This window comes from Aricia agestis, chromosome 19 (assembly GCF_905147365.1).
Source record: "Aricia agestis chromosome 19, ilAriAges1.1, whole genome shotgun sequence".
In the NCBI taxonomy this organism is placed as follows: Eukaryota; Metazoa; Arthropoda; class Insecta; order Lepidoptera; family Lycaenidae; genus Aricia; species Aricia agestis.
Window position 1 is genome coordinate 1510294 of NC_056424.1, and position 17852 is coordinate 1528145.

General features: G+C 40.1%; 1 protein-coding gene across 6 annotated transcripts in view; it reads right to left on the reverse strand.

The window, feature by feature from the left end:
- The window catches only part of LOC121736385, a 29750-nt gene extending 12230 nt beyond the window's left edge, over positions 1 to 17520 (reverse strand). For 2 of the 6 annotated variants that reach the window (XR_006037003.1, XR_006037002.1), the window contains exons 1-6: positions 17355 to 17520; positions 15111 to 15267; positions 9439 to 9550; positions 8812 to 8946; positions 7803 to 8016; positions 5886 to 6371 (exon numbers count right to left, since the gene is read on the reverse strand). Coding sequence is in view for 4 of the 6 variants with exons in the window: in XM_042127554.1 (XP_041983488.1) it covers positions 6217 to 6371; positions 7803 to 8016; positions 8812 to 8946; positions 9439 to 9550; positions 15111 to 15267; positions 17355 to 17517 (936 nt within the window). In the remaining 2 variants the exon portion in view is untranslated. Of the gene's footprint in view, positions 1 to 5693; positions 6372 to 7802; positions 8017 to 8811; positions 8947 to 9438; positions 9551 to 15110; positions 15268 to 17354 lie in introns of those variants that run through there. The other 4 variants (XM_042127554.1, XM_042127555.1, XM_042127557.1 and 1 more) reach the window with 4 other exon arrangements.
- Between the last annotated feature and the right edge of the window lie 332 nt (positions 17521 to 17852).

Sequence of the window (17852 nt, forward strand, 5' to 3'; positions counted from 1 at the left end):
TTGAGTAAGCAATAATATAGGTCTACCAAAATCTGATGGCAAAAAATGAGAAAATTAATTGTCTCTAGCAATACAGGGGATTACCCCTGTATTTGCAATAATTATGGAATAAAACATTTTGATCCTTTTTTCCCTTAAAGCGGCTGATTCTGTGAGTAAAACATGCAAATATATAAATTTATCCAATAATCAAGGACATCTTTTGAAAATCTGCCATCTGCCATCAGATTCTGGTAGACCTATTACTATTATGATTATTGTACTTTAACCCTGTAAGTTGTAACCAACCCTGCCTTTATTGAAGATTATTATTAATAATTATAGACTAATGACTATGGTCTATTATCACAGTTAACTGATAGGCCTCACATTTTCGTTGCCTATCTTTAAACGATGTAACTTTTTGTTTTATTAAGATTTTTTTGGGAAATCATTGCATAATTTTGTCTAAGCCACGTCTTAATATTTTAGTACATTGCAATAATTGTTATTCTCATATCTATATAGATAGTGCGATAGATAGAATGAATATTCATTCCATATTCCCGAACCAGTTGTGGGTATCTTAATTGCAACTTAAAAAAGAAATTGTTAAAAAATTAACTAATTAAGTATTTGATTTCATTTGATTTAAGTATACTTACAATTTGAAAACTTCACTAAAATAAGTCAAGCCGTTTCGGAATAACAAACACTGTAACACGAGAATTATATTTAATGATGTATGTATGTTTCGTGTCTGGTGAACAATTCTCGAAATCGACCAAGGTCTAGGTCGTTGCGGACTTGTATGTTACTAGACCAGTGTTTCGCGAACTTTTTGTGTTTAATAAGGTACCTACTTACATCTAGAAAAAATAATTTTTTTGGAGGTACACCAGAAATTAGAATCTTTCTTTTTTTTTATGAAATAAAAACGAGCAAACGGGTCACCTGATGGAAAGCAACTTCCATCGCCCATGGACACTCGCAGCATCAGAAGAGCTGTCTAAGTCAAGCAGGCAGAGAAACAGGTACAGAGAGAAAGACTTTCGCATTTATAATATTAGTGAGACTCCAGCGACGCCGCTGTATGTTTGACGACCTCTGTGGCTCAGTGGTGAGCGCGTCGGTAGCTCAAGCCGGAGGTCGCGGGTTCGAATCCCGCCGACGGAACAAAAAGTTTTCAATGTTCCCGGGTCTGGATGTATAATAAATATGTGTATGATATAATAAAAATCTTAAATATATGTATAATATAAAAGTATTAAATATATTTCCGTTGTCTGGTACCTGTAACACAAGTCCTTTAGGTACTTAGCACGGGGCCAGACTGACGTGGTGTGATGCGTCCATAAATATATGTGTCCAGGCTGCACTGGTCCACGACGGCCGAGCAGGTCGTGGACTACATCAGGAGCAAGACCCACTTCGTCTTGAGGGTCGAGAGCTTGGAGTCCGGCCACAAAGTGAATTTTAGCTCCTTTGTGGTGAGGGTCCCGACGCATCATCTACCGACCTTCGAGAAGGAGGAGTTCTATCCGATTGGAGTCGCGCCCCACGTCGCAGACAATACGTGTTTAGTGCTTAGTGTTAGTTTTAGTATAAATGTTAAGTATGTTAGTCTATAAAGTATATATAAGTAATATGGGCCAAGATGCCCGATTTAAATAAATAAATAAAAATAAAATATAATCAATTTATAGTGTAAAATAAATCATATTACTTACTTATTAACAATATTATATTGACTTTTGCACTTACGTGTGGTATTAAAATTGCTATACTCTACGTGCTAGGAACCATCTTGTCAGAAAATCATAAACGGTTCATAGGCGTACCGAGGGGGGGGGGCAGGGGGGGGGGCAGCTGCCCCCCCTGGATCATGTTGACGTCCCTACTAAGTATATTATCTAGTACTTTTATCTATACCATTTGTTTGCAATACAATATTTTAACTAAAAAATATTAATTTTTTATTCTTTATAAACATCTAGCTTATGAAAAATCTGATTTGCCCCCCTCCCCTGGCACCAGAACCTGGGTAATTTGCCCCTCTCCTGGCCCAGAACCTGGGTACGCCCATGTAAACAACTATGTTATAGGTTATAAATTATAACCTATATAGTTGTTAATGATTTTTATAATAATATATTACAGTGTACCATCAGGATACTTACACTTAATACTTTTTGGCCATAAAAAGTCGGTAGGTAGGTAGGTAGGTTACTGCCATATTTAATCAAAAGTTCAGTAGTTTTTTGCATATTTAGAACAAACAAACTAAAGCAATCACAAACTTTTGCCTTTAAAATGTTGGTGTGACAGTGTTTTATGTATTTAAATAAAAATTAATTGAAATTTTTGTTAGTCTCATCGAAACTCGTGATCAGCTGAACCGATTTCACTGTCTCTTTTTTATGCAACAATTAAGTTATTGTTAAAAAATTATACTATTATATATTATATATTTTTAATATTTTAGAACTATTCCACCACCTAATTATTATTACTTTACGCATTGCCGAACTAGAAAATAACCAATATGATCCTTCACGTGGTCGACTTTTTATCTGTACCAAATAACATGACAATTATAATTGTTCCAGTAGTTCGCGAGATAAGCCCTTTCAAATAATTTTCCCCGTTTTTTTCCATATTTTCCTGTGTTTCTTCGCTCCTATTAGGCTTAGCGTGATAATATATAGATTATATATTATAGTCTATAGCCTTCCTCGATAAATGAGCTATCTAACACGAAAGAATTTTTCAAATCGGGCCAGTGGTTCCTGGCGCGTTCATAATTATAAACAAACAAACTCTTCCGCTTTACAATTATATTAGTACTTACTTATAGATTTATATTTTTTATGAGAGTAGGCCACTTCATTTCCGCCGCCCCATGAACGTAATCTTTAGGACCTGAGGTAAAGCCTCTATTGATCTGGCAGGGTCGCGGTTGTGTATTCCGCGGCCCTGTATTCCCAAAAACGGACGATATTCAAGATTTAAAAGTGACAGGAGACATAAAAATATAGTAATTGAAATTCTGAAAAAATATATGTGTTAGTTAAGGATCTAACACAGTGGAATTTATATTCCATCACCAATATCATGAACTTCACTCGATAGAAAAAAATCCCAAAGCTACCTCTTCTTTGAACGAAATTGCCATACTATGTCCAAATTATTTGGAATTGTCAGATAATTTTTGAACTGAATTAAAGACAAAGAATATATCTAGGGCGTTTCGTTTTGATTTGATGTAAATTGATGTATAAAAAAACGACGATCAAAAAACTATAAAATTGCAGCCGCAAAGTGTGTGACTGAAAGCGTACTAGCCGAACCTTTGCGCCTGCAATTTTATAGTTTTCTGATCGTCGTTATTTTATACATCAATTAAATCGAGTCAAAATAACATATGCCAGGTGAAAAAGGAAGACGCGGATTCATCGCCAAGTTAGTTTTACTTGAATAAAAGACAAACTTTAATGATTATGAAAAAAGTATTTTAAGCAAATTTAGGTTTTATCAATGCCTTTTTAGATATTAAAAAATATTAAAGAAAAGACAGCAAACTTCGAAGATCTAAGCAAAAATGTGTCTAAAACAAGTTTTTTTTGTAAAAAAAAAAAACTATTGAACATTTTTTCAGTAATCGTTTTTTCGTCTTGACTATTTAATCTTCATGAGCTGAAGTTACTTATGTAAAAAAAACAGTTTTCTAGACCTAACAGATTTTGAGATCTAGGTTTAAGTATGTAGTCAAGTTAGGTTCAGGGGTTAGGAAAGTACGAACATAATAAAAGAAGCAACACGCGCTTTGAAATCTTTTACTACAAGGCACTACGAAAACTCTTTTTAATCCCCGACAAAATGACAGGTGTTAAAAATTTTGATGTCTCTGTCTGCTATCTGTCATTCTTTCTCTCTCTTTCTCTCTGTTTGTGTGTTATGTAGCATCCTAGCATTCAAAAGTGTGCTCGTTTACCCATTTTGATCTAGTTTTTTGTACGAGTGTTCTTAGCTATATATTATATAATAATAACTCCGACACTGGTTTTGGTGACTAGGCCAGTTACGCAGAAGTAATTTTATAGTGTTCAAGTGTGTGCGCAGTACACAAGAGCACTCTCTATTCCTTTTACTCTCATAACCCAGTGGGACGGAAGACCGACACGACCGGCGAGAGATCAGGCGCAGGACCGACTTTTTACATGCCCATCCGACGCATGGATCATCTTACTTGTCAGACAATCAGGTGATCAGCCTGCACTGTCCTAAGCAAACTTAGAAATAAGATGTTTCCAAAGCGGGAATCGAACCCACGACCTCCGAGTGAAGAGCCACGCTCTAAGCCAAACCAACATTTACCAGTAGACAGTAGTAAAACCTAAGGTTCACTCGGCGTAACTTGGCGGTAGCGGTCATTGACTCCCTGTCAAAAATATGATACTTATCATAACGTTAATATACCTAGCGGAATAGAGAAACAAAGGTCTGAGCAAGAGAGATGTCACTATCAGTAACACTGCGTGGTAAAAAGAGACGTGTGATACATGACAGCAACACTCTTTTTTTGACGCCCAGTCGGCACGTGCCGCACGTTGACAATTTGCTGATAAGATGATGACGTGAAATATTTCATGAAAAATGTATAGACTATTATTTATTTATATATTATTTACAATACTTTTCTTGTAATGGAACCTACTCAAATTGTTGGAATTTAGTTTCCTTTTTTTTTTGTAATTTGTAATTTAAACTCGCACAGATCACGCTTATAAAATTTGACGAACCTAAAATAACTCTAAGCTTATAATAATAGCTCCCACACCAATTTCATTAAAACTAGGCCAGCTACGCAGAAGTAATTTCAAATCAAATCAAATCAAATCAAATCATTTAATTCGGGCATCAGAGGCCCATATAACAAATACCTTAAATCTAACATACATATAATTATATAATAAATACCTTAAAACTAACATACATATTTTATATATACTTAAAAACTAACACTGTCATTTATAGTGCCCGTGTGTGTGCGCAGTACACAAGAGCAGTATCTATTCCTTTACTCTCATAACTCAGTGGGACGGAAGACCGATACGACTGGCGAGAGATAAGGCGCAGGACCGACCCGACATCAAAAATAGAAGTTATTGCCCGACCTGGCCATCCGACGCATGGATTATCTTACTTGTCAGACAATTAGGAGATCACCCTGCATTGTCCTAACCAAACTTGGAAATATCATGTCTCCAATGCGGGAATCGAAACCACGACCTCCGAGTCAAGAGCCGCGCTCTATACCACTAGACCACGGAGGCGAACTCTAAACTTAGTCCAGGATATAAGTGCTTGTCGCTTGAAAAGTATCAGCATGTCAATTTCTCTATTTTCTCGCTGCTCTTAGACTGACCATAGACGGACCACAAGTTGCAGTCGGGAGCGACTGCTCTAGAGCGGTCGCGTGGAGCGTATGCTCCGACCGCTCAAGAACTGCTCGAGCGGTCCGTGTATGCCGGAATGAATTTAGTATGGAAACTGCAGATCGCCGTGCGGGAACCGCATCTTGCAGCCGGTGTCGACGACTGCAAGATGCGGTCACTATTTTTTGCTGCGGCCTTTTAATGATAACTTAATTTTAATTTAATGAAGAGCCTGACAGAAAATGCATGTTGTTTGTGTGTGTAAATTTTTTTATTAAATTAAAGCTAACCAATCATATTACGTAACTTCTCTGGGTGCGGCAGTTAAATCATAGATTACTAAATAATTATTACGTAGCTTACAGCTACAGTTAAAGTGCCAATATTGACTAATTTCTTAAAACTTAGAGAGGTAAGTGTCCAGAAAATGGCAGCATCTTCAAAATATTCCTTTAAACACCTCAGCACCTCCCAACTCCTAGTCCAGGGTAAGCGCTTGGAAGGTGCCAGCATCTGCCAACTCCTAGTCCAGGGTAAGCGATCGGAAGGTGCCAGGATCTGCCAACCCATGGTCCTGAGTAAGCGCTCGGAAGGTGCCAACATCTGCCAACTCCTAGTCCAGAGTAAGCGCTCAGAAGGTGCCAGCATCTGCCAACTCCTAGTCCAGAGTAAGCGCTCAGAAGGTGCCAGCATCTGCCAACTCCTAGTCTAGAGTAAGCGCTCGGAAGGTGCCAGCATCAGCATCTGCAAACTCCTAGTCCGGGCTAAGCCCTCGGAATGTGCCAACATCTGCCAACTCCTAGTCCAGGGTAAGCGCTCGAAAGGTGCCGGTAGTGCCGGCATATAGCTCGCTGAACGCGTCCGGCGAGCGCTTGGTCTCGTCCGTCCGAGCTTCAAACAGCTTCTCCCTGAACTCCCGGTGCTTGGGTGATGCTGCGTGCCCGAACAGCTCGTCTGGAATATTGGTATAGCATTTTATGTATCACCAGAACTGATAAGAATGCTTTATACGTGGGAGAGCCATGCTTTGGCACGAATGGGTCGGCTCGACCGGAGAAATACCACGTTCTCACAGAAAACCGGCGTGAAACAGCGCTTGCGCTGTGTTTCGCCGAGTGAGTGAGTTTACCGGAGGCCCAATTCCCTTCCTTGTCCTCCCCAATTCCCTTCCCTTCCCACCCCTACCCTCCCCTATTACCCTATTCCCTCTTAAAGGGCCGGCAACGCACCTGCAGCTCTTCTGATGCTGCGAGTGTCCATGGGCGACGGAAGTTGCTTTCCATCAGGTGACCCGTTTACTCGTTTGCCCCCTTATTTCATAAAAAAAAAAAGTGCAGTAAATAAGCCAACCAAAATCCAACATGCTGCACACGTTCTATTAAAAAATATTACAGGTACGTTGGCGAACGTCGAACGGACTCCTATTTTTATGGACCGTATACAATCTACCACTGCCGCTGCTTTCCCGCTGCCGCACTGACCTCCATTATACAAGTACGCTGGACTTATGATACCCACCTGCTTTTGTGCCTATTTGAAGTGGAATTAGTGACCAATGCGGAAGAGAACTAAATCTGACGTAAAAATGACGTTTGAAAGTCGCCATATTGGCGCTGATAGCAGTAGTGAGAGTACTTGGAACTAATACTAGTGATGACAACCATGTGACAACCAATAACGATTAAGCGGCCATTTGCAATTTACGTCAGATTTAGTTCTCTTCGCCCGCATTGGGGGCGCTGATCCCGCTTCAAATAGGCACAAAAAATAGCTGTCATTTCAAAGGGTATCATAAGTCCAGCGTACTTGTATAATGGAGGTCAGTGAGCTGCCGGCAATACTGCCCTGCGGCGACGCGAGTGAGCGTCACTCAGCCCTCTACTGCCGCGTCGGGCAGCGGCATCGGCATGATGAGTGGCAGCGCAGTGATTATCACATTCTCGCGAGTCGCGCTGCCACTTTCCCTCTCACTCTCCTTCCCACTTTCGGGCTGAATGTAAACAGCCCATAGCATTCAATATTTTTTTTAATGAAATGAGGGGGCAAACGAGCAAACGGGTCACCTGATGGAAAGCAACATCCGTCGCCCATGGACACTCACAGCATCAGAAGAGCAGCAGGTGCGTTGCCGGCCTTTTAAGAGGGAATAGGGTAATAGGAGAGGGTAGAAAAGGGAATAGGGCAGGGGATTGGGCCTCCGGTAAACTCACTGACTCGGCAAAACACAGCGCAAGCGCTGTTTCACGCCGGTTTTGAACGTTTGAAAACGTGGTATTTCTCTGGTCAAGCCGGCCCATTCGTACCGAAGCATGGCTCTCCCACGTAAAATATCTCGTAGCTCGGGCACGGAGTGTACGTATTATATTTAAATTCAATTTAACCAACCTTGCAACTCCTTCAGAGATCTCTCATCCCCCCCATACTCCTTCGGCAGTATATCCTTGGTGTAGAACTGATACAGCTCAGTGTGGTCCTTCAGCACCATTATGCGGTCAGCGATCTTCTTCTTCATGAATGTCTTGAACACGTTCACTAGCGGCTCGACCCATTTTGATGGGGTTATCACTATGTATCGCCTCACCCGTAGCGAGTAGCTGTGCTGTGGGTTTGGAAGAAAAATTGTTAAGTCAACAATGATTTTAGTCAGATAGTGAGACCTATGTGACTCATTTTAACTTTGAGTTAGATTATTGAGTTCAGGTCGACTTGAACTGAGAAGCACTTCCTCTTTGGATACTCTCATAACCCAGTGGGATAGACAACCGACATGATTGGCAAGAGATCAAGCGCAGGACGGACTTCTTATATGCCCATCCGATACATTGATCGATATAAACTTGACTTCCTTGAATCAAAACCACGACCTCACGAGCCAAGCTCTAACGTATCGCATTCAAAGACTTCTATTTTAACTGATGATCGCATTCAGGGATTTAATGATTGACTTTAAAATAATGAATGTTCAGATAACTTCATACAGTTGTTGCCAGATTCGTGCCAATAATTAAACTAGGCCTCTGAATCCGTTATGGATGATTTATACAGTATTTTCAGAGCTAAGTAACCTCATTAAATACTGTAAAGCCTGGGACAAGATTTCAAATAGTCATAGTCAACCTAGTCCAGAAGAAAGAACAGGTCAATACGTCTGGAACCAACCATGTGCTGGTTTTCTCGTATTCCTTCACCGTACGAGCGTCCGTATTATGTACTTGAGATCAGAAAATGTCTCATTGGTACACGCCTCCACGCGGGATCGAACCTGCACCTTATTAGGCCACGGACGCTCTCAATTATTAAAGTTAAAATTAAATAATTATTATCTGAGTGTGGCCTTTAGTCCCAATTACCTAGAAACTGACTGAAAAGCCCTCTGATTCAAGTCTCAACTCACATTGATGATCTCATAGCAGTCTTTGAACTCCATGAAGTTGATGACCGAGAGCGCCTCCTTGACGTCGCTGTCAGTCAGGTCGTAGATGACGTCAACGCCCGCGTGGTAGTCGTACAGCCGCACGTAGTCCACTATCTGGAACGTTGATGGTAATAGTCAGAAACAAGTTACATCAGAAGCATTGCAGAAGCAGTGACACACAGTCTGTAACTCCTGTGCGCCAGGATCAACAGTGGCAATCAACCACAAAAAACCCTTTGACATGATCGCAGGGATGCCCGAGGGACAAGCTAAATATGTCTTGGGACCCGCAACGAAATTAATCAGAAGAAAGGTAGGAGGAGTAGGAGATGATGCCTGTCTGCAAATACTAGCTTATTACAAACTAAGAAGGCCAAATTACTCCATTTGCATTATCAATAATCTCATTGTCAGTCATGAAATATGACAGCTCCTGATCCACTTGGATGATTTATTATTTAAAATAATTTTTCCATCTTTTCGCTTGTGCATGTTTCTTACGCCACGCGCTGCCAAATGCCATTCTTCTCGATAAAGGTATTGTGGCGGTAGTGGTACCCGCGATTCGCCTAACATTCCTGCATCGCTAAGGGAATTAGTTCTCACCATGTAGCTGGCCTTGTAAAACAGATGCAGGAGCTCCTTGGTGTAGACCGTGGTCTTGATGACGATCAGCCTGTGGTAGTCCTCCGTCTGCTGCGGGAGGAAACACATGTATCTGGAATGTGAAGATATCTTATGAATATAACTTCAACATGTATGAACAGCGGATTGAAATATAGACTTAAGTCTAAGGGCCAACGCACACGTACCACAACCACACCACGTCACGACAAAATGCCGTCAAGCAGTATTTTTTTTTATGAAATAAGGGGGCAAACGAGCGAACGGGTCGCCTGAAAGCAAGTTCCGTCGCCCATGGACACTCGCAGCATCAGAAGAGCTGAAGGTGCGTTGCCGGCATTTTAAGAGGGAATCCATACTAATATTATAAATGCGAAAGTATCTCTGTCTGTCTGTCTGTCTGTCTGTCTGTCTGTCTGTCTTGCTTTCACGCCAAAACTACTGAACCGATTGCAATGAAATTTTGTACACAGTTATTCTAGAGTCTGAGAAAGGACATAGGCTACATTTTGATGTGGGAAAATATCTTATTTCCATGAAAATATCGATGAAAATTTATTCGCATTGCGCAGGCCAGCGCTCATCCCGGGGGTCCTGGGTTCGAGTCCCGCAGGCGGAACAAGTTTTCAATGTTCCTGGGTCTTGGATGTGTATTAAAATAATATTTCAAAAATCTTAAATATATTTTATGTATAATATTATAAAAAATCCAGAAATATATCGATGCAATTTAGTTCTAATACGATTCAACAGATGGCGTTTTATTTTATTTTAGTTCTAATACGATTCAACAGATGGCGTTTTATTTTTTACTTAAATATATTTTATCCATACTTCCATACTAATATTATAAATGCGAAAGTATCTCTGTCTGTCTGTCTGTCTGTCTGTCTTGCTTTCACGCCAAAACTACTGAACCGATTGCAATGCAATTTTGTATACAGTTATTCTAGAGTCTGAGAAAGGACATAGGCTACATTTTGATGTGGGAAAATATCTTATTTCCATGAAAATTTCGATGAAAATGAATTCGCATTGCGCGTGGCCAGCGCTCATCCCGGGAGTCCTGGGTTCGAGTCCCGCAGGCGGAACAAAAAGTTTTCAATGTTCCTGGGTCTTGGATGTGTGTTAAAATAAAATTTCAAAAATCTTAAACATATTTTATGTATAATATTATAAAAAATCCAGAAATATATCGATGGAATGAACATTTTAGTTCTAATACGATTCAACAGATGGCGTTTTATTTTTTACTTTATTGTAACATAGAACTAATCATACTTATTAGTTAGTATGTTTTTGTTTATAGTTTTTAATACGTTAGAATCTTATCTATACTAATATTATAAATGCGAAAGTATCTCTGTCTGTCTGTCTGTCTGTCTCGCTTTCACGCCAAAACTACTGAACCGATTGTAATGAAATTTTGTACACAGATAGTCTAAAGCCTGAGAAAGGACATAGGCTACTTTTTAACTGGAAAAGGGGGTTGTAAGGGGGTGAAAATGCGTAAATTTGGTCAAATTAAGTTAGTTCCAAAAACTCAAAATAGATGGCGCCAAGAGTCCCCTAGATCGCGCTATTGCTTGCTCATGCGTATTTCTATAAGAGGTTGTACCATGTTAAACATGGGTTTTCGATTCTTTCGATTGTTATTTTTTTTTATATGAAATAAGAGGGCAAACGAGCAAACGGGTCACCTGATGGAAAGCAACTTCCGTCGCCCATGGACACTCGCAGCACCAGAAGAGCTGCAGGTGCGTTGCCGGCCTTTTAAGAGGAAATAAGGTAATAGGGGAGGGTAGGGATGGGAAGGGAAGGGAATATGGGAGGGTAGGGAAGGAAATAGGGTAGGGGATTGGGCCTCCGGTAAACTCACTCACTCGGCGAAACACAGCGCAAGCGCTGTTTCACGCCGGTTTTCTGTGAGAACGTGGTATTTCTCCGGTCGAGCCGGCCCGTTCGTGCCGAAGCATGGCTCTCCCACGTTATACACGTTCTATACTAATCTATACTAATATTATAAATGCGAAAGTATCTCTGTCTGTCTGTCTGTCTCGCTTTCACGCCAAAACTACCGAACCGATTGTAATGAAATTTTGTATACAGATAGTCTAAAGCCTGAGAAAGGACATAGGCTACTTTTTTACTGGAAAAAAGGGTTGTAAGGGGGTGAAAATACGAAAATTTGTTTAAATTAAGTTAGTTCCAAAAATTCATACTAGATGGCGCCGTGCGTCTTTTACATCGCGCTAACGCTTGCCCAACATCTTTCTATAAGAGGTGGTAACATCATACTCTTAAATTTCGTTTTTTTTCGATTGTTATTTCTTTGCGTTATTTAATAAGCCTTATATATTTTACATTATATTACATAGGGTGACGTAACCTTAAACCTATCAATGATAAATAGTTTATGGGTAAAGTTGTGTAATTGGGGGGCTAAATAAGCTTTAAAATTTGGCATAATATATAAAGTTTAATTTAAAAAAAATGAAATATTATGTACACACTGCACAGCTGTTTTGATTTAAGGGGTACCAGGGTATTTTTTATAATAGCTTTTGACACCAATTTTGTTGACATCGCGCGCTATAAACTGAAGTCCACGCGGACGAAGTCGCGGGCAACAGCTAGTAGGGTAATATGGAAGTGTAGGGATGGCAAGGAAGGGGAATAGGGGAGGGTAGGGAAGGGAATAGGGTAGGGGATTGGGTCTCCGGTGAACTCACTCACTCGGCGAAACACGAGGATAAAATATCGAATATTATGATAAAGCAAGCGTGTTTAGCGGCCAATTCATCGTTTCTATATGTTTACAACAGATGTATCGCAGAAGGTATATTTCCAAAAATTTGGCGTTCCGGTTGCATAAAATTAATACCTAAAGCGGGAAACAAACTTCCTGACGACCCAGAATCTTACCGTCCGATAACGTTACTGCCTTGCTTAGGTAAATTACTAGAACGTCTCATCGTACCTCGCCTGCTACCCGGTGGCCCTAAATTCCATAGCCACCAGTTCGGTTTCACCGCCGGGAAATCGACTGTGGACGCGGCGTTAGAAGTAAGAAGAATAGTTAATTTGTCGGAAACTAAATACGTGGTCGCTATTTCATTAGATATTTCCGGGGCTTTCGACCATGCCTGGTGGCCGATGGTGCTATTAAAACTAAAAAATCGAGGGTGTTACTGCAATATTTATTCTATAATACATTCTTACTTTTCTAACGGTCAAACTAAGCTTCGTCTAGGACATTGTACACATGTCAAAGATTTAACATGCGGCTGCCCTCAAGGATCGGTAATTTCGCCTAAATTATGGAACATCGGATTCGACGATTTGTTAAGTCTTCCACTTCCACCGCTTTGTATACTAGTTGGTTATGCCGATGACGGGTTTCTTATCGTTCAAGCAAACTCGCGTTCCGAAATTGAGTCTAAAGCCAACAGTAGTCTTAATTTATTATCTCACTGGTGTAAGCGTAATCGTCTGAAATTCGCCGCGCAAAAAACTTACCAAATTCTTTTAAAAGGTTCTCTTATATCTTCCCCTAGCATTAAACTTGACAATATTAACGTTGAATGCAAACAGTCACTCTGTTATCTTGGTTTTTACTTAGAAAATAAATTCACATTTTTAGAACATATAATTCAAACCGGTGAGAAAGCGAAACGCAACTTTTACTCCTTTACCAAAATATCTACGTCGACATGGGGCCTCTCATTCAAAACCCTAAAATTAATTTACACTGCTACTTACCTTGGTAGCATTTGTGGGCCAACAGAGCAACTATCGGCGCGGCTCGTCACAAGTTGCTACAAAGCCAACGTCTTGCTCTTATATTCTTGTGCAAAGCTTACAGAACCACAAGCACCGAAGCCTTGCCCGTGTTAGCCGGAGTTTTACCCGTTGACCTTGAGATTCAGCGTCGTGCGACAATGTACTGTCATAACAAAAACATTGACAACCCGTTCTTTTTAAGCGCTCGCGATAGAAATAAAATAGCAAGATTGTTTGAACCTTTAGAAAACTCTTTGCAAAGCCTAATCTCCGAATGGCAGACGCGTTGGGACTGTTCCACCAAGGGGCGACATCTTTATAATTTTTTCCCTAATATTCGTGAACGACTATCCAAACATTGGATGGATATTGATCACTGCGTTTCTCAATTCCTGACCGGTCATGGAAATTTTAAGGCCAAACTCTACGGATTTAATCTGGTAGCATCACCCATATGCGAGTGCTCGACCGAAGGCAACATGTTTGAACAAACAGCTCATCATGTTCTCTGGGAGTGCAGTTTCTGGCAGGACGAAAGAACTACAATGCTAAACAACCTACTCTGCACATCTGGTGTCGCATACTACGGTGATCTCGTGGACAGCGCTAGGAACTTCCGTGCCTTCAAGCGTTGTTGTCACAATTACTATTGGCAACAGTCTAACACAATAAATTAATTTAGCTCTAGCATAGTAGTCACTATTATTATTAACGTTAATTCCCGTGGTGCTTCTCCCCTTCAGTTCTTTGACTTTCGGTCACTGCAACTTTGTGCTGTCTCCCGCTTTATATTGGGGAGGGAATCTGGAATTCTTCCTACTCCTCCTATTTTCTTCTGATTAATTTCGTTGCGGGTCCCAAGACAGCTTTAGCATGTCCCTCGGGCTCCCTGAGATCATATCAAAGGGTTTTCGTGGTTGAATGCCGCTGTCGGCCTGGCGACACAGGAGATACAGTGGTGGGAATGTGTGGTGGGCCAAAGCCCGTTTAAAAAAAAAACTCGGCGAAACACAACGCAAGCGCTGTTTCACGCCGGTTTTCTGTGAGAACGTGGATTTCTCCGGTCGAGCCGGGCCATTCGTGCCGAAGCATGGCTCTCCCACGTATACTGGTAATTACGTGTTAATGGTGTCGCTGCAGCTTTTTGTAGTTGCGTTGTGGAACCGACAAAATGTCGACGTGGTTGCGTTGTCGCCTGTATTTGCGATATGGTTACGTACGAAAGTCAATAAAACGGAAAGAGGGAAGAGCGCGGGCGTTGTGCGCGCACTGTCGTTGCATCAACGCAACGTTGTGGTTGCGATGTGGTCGGCCACTACTTCGCTTGTGGTTGCAATGTGGTCGGTATCACACAAGTGGTAGACAACCGCTGCAAAATGTGGTAGGTGTGAGTAGTATAATAGTTGTGGTTGTGGTTGTCGCGTGGTTGTGGTACGTGTGTACGAATCGACAGGCACACATGGAATTGGCAGACAATAAGATAAAGAGTAGTTCCAACGTTATAAAACTGAATTACAAATCCATATTATATTTCAGGACAAGACAGTCTGTTCATGTCAGTTCTAGTGCTCTCATGCTGTCGTTCTCAGAGCCGTCAATGAGGTTTTTCGATATTTGCCACCAGCCCCTTTCTAAACATGAAAGTGTGTCTGTCTATCTGTCTGTCTGTTATCTCTTCACAACAGCTGAACCGATTTTGCTGAAAATTTTCATGGACTTTAAGTCTCGAGAAAGGACATAGGATAGTTTTTATTCCGGAAAAATGTACGGTTCCCGCACGATAAATGAATTTAGGCGCAACGGAGTCGCGGGAGTTATCTAGTAAAATAGAAACCCCTAATTCTTCTTGCTAAGCTCTCTATGATACTTACGCGATGTCTCTAACAGCCTTAAGGGCCTTCTCCGCGTCCAGCGGTTGGAACTGGTCCGGCATGAGGGTCCGCAGCGTGCACAGCTTGTCGATCATAGCCTTCGACTTCTCCACCGAACCCTTGTTGGTGACGATCGTGGACTCCAGGTAGGGCTTCGCTGGAAAAGGACGGTTTAGGTGGAGTGGAAATGGGTTAGTGGCTTATAGTAAGTATACACGACGACACCAGACACCAAACACTCAGTTTTCCGTATTTGGAAATTCAAATGCATAGAATCAGTAAAAAATACATTAACTGGCGCACACGTTCGTTTTTTTCCGAAACGGAAGGAATTCCGCACGTGTACGTTTCAAGACAAGCCGGCGTGGCGCATACACGAACGAATGTTGTTGTATATACGAAAGTATTATGATTTATGGCCATTTCGACAATAATATTATAGTAACGCGCATCTCTTGAACTCAATTTGTTTTTCTTTTCAATTCGAATTTTTAGTTCGAACTTGAGGAGCTGGCGAACAAAACCGTCATTTCCTTAGATTGTCTTCTTATCGGCGGACTCATCTTGCTATTGTAATCTCTTGTGCGTTTTGTCTAAACCCGGGTTTCTCAAACTTTCGGCTCCACCCCTGTTAAAATTTCCAGGTGACAGCGAACCCCTTGCTAACTAATTAAATCCCCCCCCCCCCCAATTTACTTTTGAAGAAAATAAGGTTCAAAAGAAATGTGTTCTAAATTAATGGGACGGGTGTGCACTGTGCTTGTTTCTTGTCGAAATGGAATCAATGCTAGGAGAAATTTTGGACAATTTTCACCTTTATTCTGACTCGGTATCAAGTCGATTTCTGTGCGAAAACTCTCACATAGGTATGTTGTAGCAAAGGGTAAAAGGATATTCACCGCTTTGCGTGAGAGTTCAAAATACTCTGCCTGTCTGGCTGCCCAAAAATCTGTCAAAGACATTCCTTTTGAAATCAGCTTAAAGAGTTTCATCTACGGACATTTCTAATAATGACTCTTGTTGCTTGATACTCAAACTAGAAATTATGCTCTCGTTAGTGACCGTAAACGGGTTACGAATCCAGCCATCTTTTCCTGCCAGTTATTAAGCCACCATTACATAAATCTTTATTATTATTTTAATGAATTGTATGTCAATGAATTGTATTTTTTATTATTTTATTTCAAATCTGTATTTTAATAACCATTTTAACTTAAATTTTTACATAACTTATATTTAAAAAACGTTTTATAATTTATTTTACAATTGAATTAAACCCTTTTCATTGTAATTTTAACTTTATTTAATGAATTATTGTAAGTTAATGAATTGTATCATTATTTTATTTTTTCTTAATTTTAAATCTGTATTTTATTGTAAAAGCATATTTATAGATGTTTTTATGTATCTTATTTTTATTTCTATTTGTGTTTACCGTTTACTTTTTAATGTAATTGCATGCTGTGACCAATTGTAATTAGTTATTGTATGTAGCGTGTATTTTTAATGTCTAAACCTAATGTTGTAATTCATGCAAAACTGTTTTTGGTCCTAAATAAATAAATAAATAAATAAATAAATAAATAAATAAATAAATCTTGTCGCGAACTCCCTGCCGTCGAATGGCGAACCCCTAGGGGTTCGCGTACCCCACTTTGAGAAACCGTGGTCTAAACTAGCCAGAACTGTCAAAATCAAGCGCCCCCGTCTCTCCGTCCCACCGCTCACATACCTAAGGCGCGGCCAACTAGTTCCGCGCGGACTGTTCGCAGCTCCTCAGAGTTAAGTATAAGTTTACTAGATGACGCGCACAACTCAGTTGCGCCAAAATTCCCTTATCGCACAGGAGCCGTTCATTCTTGGTTTGGGCGTGATGAAGTAACAGACAGACGGACAGACAGACACACTTTCGCATTTGTAATATTATGTATGGATTGTTGAGGATATTCCAGCATTATTACTTTGTAACAAATTTAAACCGACTTCCAAGGTAAAAACAATATTCTTAAAAATATGATCTAAAAAGTATGAAATACTTAATTCTTATTCTTCATTAGCGCCTTTTTCGAAATTCGATTAAACCTCAACCAATTCTGTTTACAATTTTCATTTAATTTGATCAAATTTATTATTAGGCTACTGTGAGTCCTGGAATATATATAATGTACATTTGAATCCCAAAAAAATGTAGGTACGCTTCTCATGCAATGAAGTTGGAAACAACAAGTTACTAAAAAAACTCACGTATTTCCTTATAAATATAATGCGGCTGCTGGTGTATCCACTCGTCCAGGATCCTGACTGCTTCCTCCATCTCTCCAGGTCTGTGCAGGTTCACCTCCTTCCTCACAGCCTCTATGGCTGACGAACGGATCTTCAGCACGCTCTCCGTTGGCAAATACTCCATTATTAAAAAAAAATGTACTTAGGAACTATTTCAAAAAAATCAAATTCGAATTCAAATTTTTATGTGGAACTTTTTTGAAAATATTGAAGTTTAAATGTTTGACGTTTGTTTTTTTTTTTATTTCAGCGATGTAGCAATGATGTATATAATTATTATTTTCAATTTTTTTTGGAGATTAAAATTCGAATGTGTGATCTCGTCAAAAGTCAGCGAATGTACTATAACAGATTGTAAATTAATTCAACCTCTTTTATGCAAATGCCAAATAAACTAGTTGTAGCCAACAATCTTGATAACTTTAAACTAAAATAAATATACGCTCAAGGTCACCTTTA